The sequence below is a fragment of the Diospyros lotus genome, chromosome 1 (assembly GCF_014633365.1).
Source record: "Diospyros lotus cultivar Yz01 chromosome 1, ASM1463336v1, whole genome shotgun sequence".
Classification (NCBI taxonomy): Eukaryota; Viridiplantae; Streptophyta; class Magnoliopsida; order Ericales; family Ebenaceae; genus Diospyros; species Diospyros lotus.
In genome coordinates, this window is record NC_068338.1 from 44,527,471 (window position 1) to 44,535,978 (window position 8,508).

At 35.9% G+C, this 8,508-nt stretch overlaps 1 protein-coding gene across 4 annotated transcripts; it reads right to left on the minus strand.

The window, feature by feature from the left end:
* Positions 1-1,173: 1,173 nt before the first annotated feature.
* Positions 1,174-7,773, minus strand: LOC127791523 (uncharacterized protein At2g39920). Of its 4 annotated transcripts, XM_052321446.1 has the most exons (7): positions 7,463-7,770; positions 6,571-6,610; positions 6,307-6,461; positions 4,783-5,230; positions 3,864-4,064; positions 1,329-1,571; positions 1,174-1,221 (listed from the first exon to the last, which is right to left on the minus strand). In XM_052321446.1, the coding sequence occupies exons 3-6, from the start codon at positions 6,374-6,376 to the stop codon at positions 1,361-1,363; spliced, it is 930 nt and encodes a 309-aa protein (XP_052177406.1). In that variant the 5' UTR covers positions 6,377-6,461; positions 6,571-6,610; positions 7,463-7,770; the 3' UTR covers positions 1,174-1,221; positions 1,329-1,360. The 4 variants fall into 4 exon arrangements, with proteins under 4 accessions (XP_052177406.1, XP_052177412.1, XP_052177421.1 ...); XM_052321452.1 differs by having other exon boundaries at positions 1,174-1,571; positions 7,411-7,770; XM_052321461.1 differs by lacking the exon at positions 7,463-7,770 and adding an exon at positions 7,339-7,359 and having other exon boundaries at positions 1,174-1,571.
* Between the last annotated feature and the right edge of the window lie 735 nt (positions 7,774-8,508).

Here is an 8,508-nt window from a genome sequence, read left to right on the forward strand (position 1 = left end):
GCTCCCACGATCGCTTTCGACGGAAGCCCCCCATCATTGATGGGGTCCTGCTTAGCAAAAATTTCATGCTAACCCTCCTCGCGACCTCTTCCTCCTCCTCCTCCCATTAATCCAACAATGGCCTCTTGTCCAATAATGATTGGGATATTTTAGTTGTTGTAGCTTTGTGACTATTAGATTTTGATCCTCTAATTTCGATTTAACAAATTCATCTAGTTTCAATTGTGCTTTGATTATAAGGTGATCAGATGGATTGGAGAATTAATTTGGAGATATCTCCCTATGCTCTCTCTTAGGATCTGGACTATAAAGTGCAAATTGAATCCCAATCCATTTATTAGTAAAGAAGAGAGAATCTAACCATCCAAAGGTCATTCTTCAGCAACATCTCTCTCTGTGACAATGGAAAAAGAGCTAGGGCTCAACCGTTGAATCCCAGCACTTGGTGGCAGAAGTGGTTGTCTGACGACCACTAATTGTTTCTTTTCTTTTTTTTCTTCTAAAATGAAAGGAGTGAGGAGAGAGAGACGTCGAGAGGAGGGAGAATGATAATTAAAACCATCATTTTATACTTTTGTTTAACGACATAAGAGGTGATTGCTAACCATATATGTTTGTAAAACAATATTTCAGAGTGGTCTCCTCTCCATCTTTAAATCCTTACATTATCATTCAATTCTGTCATGTTTTGTTTCATTTCCTATTAATTGCCCACCTTTAGAACCATATATGTTTGTAAAACAAGATTTCAGAGTGGTCTCCTCTCCATCACTAATAGGCAAATCAGAAACCTGGAGGCTGGGATAGATAAAATGTGCCTGATAAATTATAGGTTCGAAGTTCTCATAGATCTAGCAGACATGAACTGAATCAAACAAATATGATAGAATTTAATTTCCCTCTGAATTTTCTTTCAACTTGGTTTAATTGTGTTTTCTATTTTTTAGACTCAATTAACATTGGTCAAGTTTTGGGATTAGAATATTCAGTCCGAGCCTAAGAACCTCCTCGCCTGAGACGACCAATGTCAAACTCATTTCTTTAAAATTGTTCGTCTTTTATAACTTCTATTTCTGTTTCTTCCCATACTCATTTCAACCAAAAGAATTTCCTCCAGGCACCCTCTATTTCTATTTATTTACAGTAAAAACACTTCAATGGTTCCCACGAAGATAGATAAATACAATGCAATAGAAGAGCTCAAGGACAAGGTGAGGTGACCTGCACAATTCACAAAGCTAACTCTTATCTTCTTGTGTTTTGCTTGAAGAGACTCTCCACATACCACAAACACAAACTGATCGGATTTTCAGTTTGGACATACTTACAATAGCATAGGCTTTGGACACGCAGAAAAATTCTATTTGGGCAGATTCATGCGCAATGAGTAATTCTCTAGATTTTGATAAACCGGGTTTGGAAACTTGAATACGCGCTTTCCTGAATACAGGCCTGTTAAAGCATCCATCCGGCTGCTAATCACAGCTGTTATGTGGACGCCCTGCATCTGCAGTTTGCTTCTTAGTCTGGAAAAGTACTCGTGAGTATCCATTTGCATTTCGTCGTCCAACCTGCGACAATTCCAGCCATTTCAACTGTGCAAATAACATAAACAAGCAATATGAATAGCTCAACAAGTAACAGAACGTCAAACAAAAGCAAATGAGTGTGGTACCATGCTTCATCAGAGTAATATATGGCAGCTACCACTAGGATTATGGTCAAATGATCTAAATCATAGAAAAACTGTGATGGTTAAACGCACATAGTTACGACTTAGGATTGATTCCAAGTATTTAGATGTAATAATCAAAAACACATAATTCCAATGGATAGAGTTGTGCAACTCTCAAAACTTACAAATCCCAAGGCCAAAGATAAATGGTCAACCTACCAGAACTTAACATATATATTTCACAAGTAGACTATAAATTAATAGAAAATAAAGAGGTACTAAAGTGTTGGGGAGGGACAATACCACATTGGGTGCAAATCAGGGGAGAGCTATGGCTTATAACCAAGGGGTCACTCCCCTACCCCATGAGAGCCCTTTTTAGGACAAATCTGTGTGATTACTCTAGTGCATGCCTCTGAGCCAAAGTGGAGAATACGTCAAACAGGGCACAACCAAACTTTGATTGCATGATTTGGACTGTCTGAAAAACCAATACAGGATCTTGCATGCACAACTCACCCTCAACTGATGGCTCCTGTTAGGGAAGGGTAATCCCACATTAGGTGCAAGTCAAGGGAGAGCTAAGGCCTAAATGCAAGAGAGCAATCTCCTCCCCATAAGAGCCATTGTTGGGAGAAAAACGTGCATGCCTCTAAACTGAAAGCGGAAAATACCTCATGTGCAATGTAGCCAAATTGACTGCATCACACAGGTACTAGTTTACCAGCCTACTAAAACTTATATATATGTAGCCGTAAATTAATAGAAAATAAAGAGGTACCACAAGATAGTCCTATACCCAAATGCACACTATATTATCCCCCCCCCCCCCTCCAAAAAAAAAAAGTATACACGTAGAGGAATCACCACCACCCAAGAATGAGGTACTTGTAAGGAAGACTATCCTAACCTTCAATTTCAAAGTGGGCTCTTGGATCCCCCTTCTAAACAAATGATGCCCAAAGATGAAAGAAATGAATTTATGCAAAAGGGGAGAAGAAGGCACTGCAAAAGATTCAACAATTTAGGTGAAGGAATTTGAACTAGTGTCTCAGTAGGCGACTCTGCCAGAAAAAGGATTAAATGAGAAAGATAGAGAAAACATTATTTATTCATTCATAGAAAACTGAAACATGCCTAGCATAAAGAGAAGGAAAAAAAACTGAAAAATGAATTTTATATGTTGATGCAATGAAAGAAGATCAATCAGCTGATAATATTAGTATTCCAGGGAGAGGAACAGATCATGAAGCGATTTCAAACAATACACGGCAGCAAAATCATGACTGGGGGAACAAAAACTCAGGGGGAACAAAAAACCCAAAAGCTTCTTCAGTAAGCATCCATAATAGATTATTTAGATAGCACCATCAGCCAGGAAACTTTGCTCAAAGCAACAAGTGATCAGAAATATACGGTTCAAAGGTTCTATTCTTAGAAAGACTGATACAGTTATTACGGCATACAGAAATTTAGAAGCTTACTACAATGTGTATATCAGTTAGTGTTGTTAGTATAGCACGTAAACAATACGTATCGTACAATTCAGTTTGATACTCATCCCCACCAATATGAACCAAAGAGTGAATTGGATTATACTTTGAATCACAACCTGAATTGCATGTATCATACAGTACAAGACATTCTTTGTGAATAGCATGATTTAGGTGATTCAGAAAATGACCAGAGTGATGGAATTCTGCTGTCAGATCTGTGCAATTCAAATGTGAAACAACTCAGTTTTCTTCAATTTTTTAGGGTTAAAAATTTTCAGGTCCAGTAGGGTCTTTTTGGTAAAAAGAAACTTAAAAAATATGAAGCATAAGAGTTTAATTTATGAGTTTATAACTTAAGACTTAGGTTAATCTTGGAACCCTGCTTATTATTTTAGTGCCATAAATGATATTATATTGTTAAACTTGGGTTAAAATTACTATTTGAGTATTTTCTCATGATATGGGTATAAACATCTTTTAGATTATATTTTTTAAGCTATTTATCAAATCGTTATTGTATCTTACGATACTATATCATCCACGATTCAGATATTAGGCCTTCCAATTCACAATATGTATCTCAATTTGACAACTAAGCATTCAATACCTAACCAGTTAGTCTCAATTGAGATCTTTCAGTATATTCTCAATCAGTGAAATTATCATTGACTAGTAGAATGAAATGACAGTACCTCATAATCAATGAAGACCAACCACCATAACCTGCATAAATAAGGTTCTCTATGGTGTCATTCCGTTGTTTCTCAGGCCTCCTTGATAACAAAATCAATGACCAGCCACCAGCGCGAAGTCTTATGTACAGTTTCAGGATGAAAAAGTGTTTCAGATTGTTTGCCTCCTTAACGCAATCATAACAACCAAACTGACTGAATCTGCAGCAAGGAAGATAAATATGTTATTGTTATTTCACATATTATGGGAAATGTATATGTTCCATTTATGATAAACTAAATAAATATTCTAAACTAGAAGCATGACAACCAGTTTAGAATGAACAATGTAATCCTGGCAGGCGAATCCTTAACAATGATATTTGAGCATGCATAAGACAACAACTTGACAGGAAGAAAATTTATCTATGCCCAAGTCCATTTCCTGCTGCTCTGTATTCCTCTAATTGTTAACAAAGCAACAAAACAGAAATTGAAATGCTTCAGAGCTTTATGAGTGACTGATGATGGCTTCTTCCTTGCATATGTCAGATAATAGTAGCACATAAAGTTCTGGAGAGTAATTCCATTCTTGTGACTGAGAATACATGTACTAAGGGAAAAAAAAAAAATTGATTGTAAGAAAAAGAAGAGAAGATAAACAGAAACCAGGGAAAAAATAGGAAAGATGAAGTTAATTACATGTTTCAAATCTAGACTGGATGGAAATCAAGGATTTTGGAGAAAAGTCATGTTTCTGACTAGTGAAAATGATGCTGCCCATTGAACAGATATGTCAGGACACTTTATTGACTTTTAATTGGAAACTTTGCATGTTTAGAATCCAATATTACTCAAAAGAAAATTTTATTACATGATAAAGGGGAATTGATGCAATGAGCCAGCAAAGGTTACGTGTACCAACTCTGAAGGAAATTACCGAGACTGAAGTGGATCAGTGTAATGAGAACTTGAGGGAAAGAAGTCATCAATGTCTATCAGCACCAAGTCCATACCACCCTCTAATGGTTTGACACTATCAAAATAGTGTTCAGCTATCGCCACTGTAAGATTTAAATCTCTTGCATAGTGACCTTGTTTTATGTATTGAATGGTAGCAGTCTTACAGATTTCAGGCAAATCATCCACATCCAATCCATTGAGCTCAGCCTGCAGAGAAAGGATCTTGCAATAATTGTAACTGTCATTTGGTCTTGATATCTCAACAAGTCCTGCACTCCTGCTTTCACAGGACTGCAGCATCACTGTTAATGCAATCAGCAAAGTGATTAATAAAACCCCGACTGTTACAAGTCCAGCAATGAAGATAGTTGCAGCAAAAGACGTCATGTAAAATCCTGATTCCATTACGTAATGGCTTCCCATCTCTGCATTGGACCAGAAGACCAACTTTAATAGTTTGTGAACATAAAGCTAGATATATCACAATAAGACAACAAACCCACGGTATTTGACATATTGACAACCACTTGACAGTAGGACTACAAATGAAAGAGAGCCACTCTCAAGCAGCTTGAAGCCTGCCTCGATTTAAACTTGTTCAAGCTTGTTTATTTTACTAAATACACGAGCCGAGCTTGAGCTTGAGCTAGAGGCTGCTTGGCTCGTTAGGGCTCATGAACTAGCTCGTTAAGAGTAAGAGATCAATTGTAAGCTTGTTCATAGGCTTGTTTGTGACTCTGAAATAATGTGTTTTTTACAATTGAGGATTTTTTTGTCAATTTATTTATAGCATTCAAAATTTAAATATATGTTGAAATACACAAATTTTATACGTTCTACACAAACGAATATAAAATCTAGCTTAAAATGAGCATAAATTTAGAACTCAATAGAAGGCTTGCTTGAAGCTTATTTAAAGCTCATTTAATATAAATGAGACAAGCCCAAGCCCAACTAAATTCTAAACAAACGAGCTCAAAACTCAATTTTGAGATCGACTTAAGCTTTGCCCCGAGTTCAACCCTAACAAAATTCTAAACAAACAATAACCCTTTATGGGCTCAGCTTTTTTGCAACCCTACTTTGTTGGGCACCAAGATGTCCAAGACATTGCAGAAAAATACTGACATGGTATACCAAGAATTATGTTTTCATCCAATTACCCAATTGACAACCCTAAACATCCATTTCATATGCTAATACTTTTTACATTCACTTTATAAACTTTGAAATTATGCTTACTATGGTTTCTTATGCTAGTGTGCAAAGTAATTGACACAACTCTACTCATTCGCTGACAATACCTCAAACTTAAATCCCAGTGGTTGATAGATAGCGCCTGAAAATTAAACAAATATCACCTCAACCACAAAGGGATTTCCATCAAATGCTGTATGGCCGGTACCCTATGAAGCTATACCATTATTCATTTCATGTTATACCACTTACAAAATCCAGTACAGTCAAAGAATCTAAGATTTAAATTAAACAAAATGCTTACCAGAACTCTCTCTACTAGAAAGACTCGGGCTGGAATATTCCCCCTCCATTTGATGGCCGTAGGCAGACATCACAAGCAGCCTAATCTCAAGACTTTTCTCAAATAATGCGCCCAAAAAGGCCTACAAGATCCCTTCTAGAAGATAGAAGTGATACCTGCAACAACAGAAATTAACTGATAGATATAAACCTCCTCAAAATTCATTCTTGAAACCGACAAAATTTCAGGTTGCAAAAGTTCAATTAGCAAAAGTTTAAGAATTACCATGTCATTGATTACCAATATCACATCTCAACTTCTTTCCCTGTAGCACAAAAGGGGAAAGAAAAGAAGGTTACTTCATATTTATAATTAAGTATAATCATTCTTCTAAATGTATTTTTCTTCCAGATACTCATTTGCTTCCAATTGCTCATGCCACAAAATATGTAAGAAGCCAATGAATTTACTTACATAAAATTAGGGGACATTCATGTATATATACGTGTACACATGTACATATAATAAGAGAGAGAGAGAGAGACAGAGAGGACACTCAGAAACTATGAAATATCAGATAGGGACCACCACACTAATTACAAAATAATGCCAACCACGGAGAAGCTTCGCATACAAAAAGTTATTTTTGTATCAAACATCGACATCATTGATCAACAAACGGGATGTACAAACATCAACATCAAGCATTGGCATCGTCGAAGTGCAAATCTTTGTTCTACTCTCAATCAGCTCACAGATAATGATCGATACAATACAATAGCTAACCGATTAGCAGCGAACAATCAAATTCAGATGTACTGTCCATAAACTCCTTAAACACGGATGCATGGATTCACAGAGAGAGAGACTAGTTCCAGAGAACCCTGAAGTACACAATAATGTCAATCAAGCGGAAGCTTCGCGAAGAAAAAAGCTAACATTCAGATAATCTTCTAAATTCCATCCAATCCTCTCACCGCACAATCACAAGTCGAAGCATGGACTTAATCAGCAAGCAAATAATGAAGCAAAGCTAACCAATCAGGCAATCACCATTAACGATCAAACTCAAATGCAAGTCCTCCAAGTTCTTAAAATCAGATCAAACTTTACACACACACATACAGAGAGAAGATGCCTGAGAGAGAGAGAGAGAGAGAGGGAGAGAGATGTCAACGGTATTTCTCTCGTAGTTCGCCGGAGACGTAGAACGACGCGAAAAAAGCTCCGCCATTCCCACCCCTCTTTCGTGCTCGTTCAGAAGTGTATCCAAGGGAAGGGTTCTTCTGGATCTTTCCTCGAAAAGAGTAGGGTAGAATTGTCCAAACAGTTTGAGAATTATTGCGTGCGTAAGAGGACCAGCTAAGTTGATGGAAGGCGATCGGATCGCAAGGATATGATTGATTTGATTTGAGGGTACTTACTCACCGCTCTGAAGTCTGTCTGACCGTCGGACAATGCTCAGTTCTCGGTTGAGCCCCTGGATGTGAAAAATAACGGGAAGTCTGGAATAAATCATTGTATTTTGATTTTAGTATCAGTTACTGTATTCTGAAAAATGTCATATAAGTTGTTATATTTTTTTAAAATATAAATTATAATTATATGTGATTAAGGATAGAATTGATATTGTTTATAAAATTAAAACGTTATTAAATATCTATCTTTATAGTTTTAATGTAATCTTGTATAATAATTTATTTAATATTTTTTAAAGTATTAAATAAATTATTAATGTAATAGATACATTAACAATTTAGTTTTTTTCTTTAATGTAATAGATACAATAATATAGATTGGAGTACCACGTATGGCTTTTTTTGATGCTTTTTTTTGGGGGGGTGGTGGTGGGGTTGGGGTGACATCAAGACATTCTCTAAAAAGCATCTTGATAGTCAATTAAACTCCACCTAATGTATGTAAACATGGATATTTGGTATATAGTCAAAGGAAGCATGGAGACATTTAATGTGCTTAGAAAATATACATTAATGGTGAGTTACCACATAAATATAAGACTTGCCAACTAAGTCATGTTTAAATATTTAGATAGATATAATACTTGTTAGTATTTACACAAATAATAATAACTAATAATTATTTTTAATATTGATGATAACTTACTAAAAAATTACAGTCTTGATAAATATTATATAAGTGTCTTCGACTGATGATAAACGTGCCCGTTATTATTATTGTCAATAATTAACAAATTAATCTTAT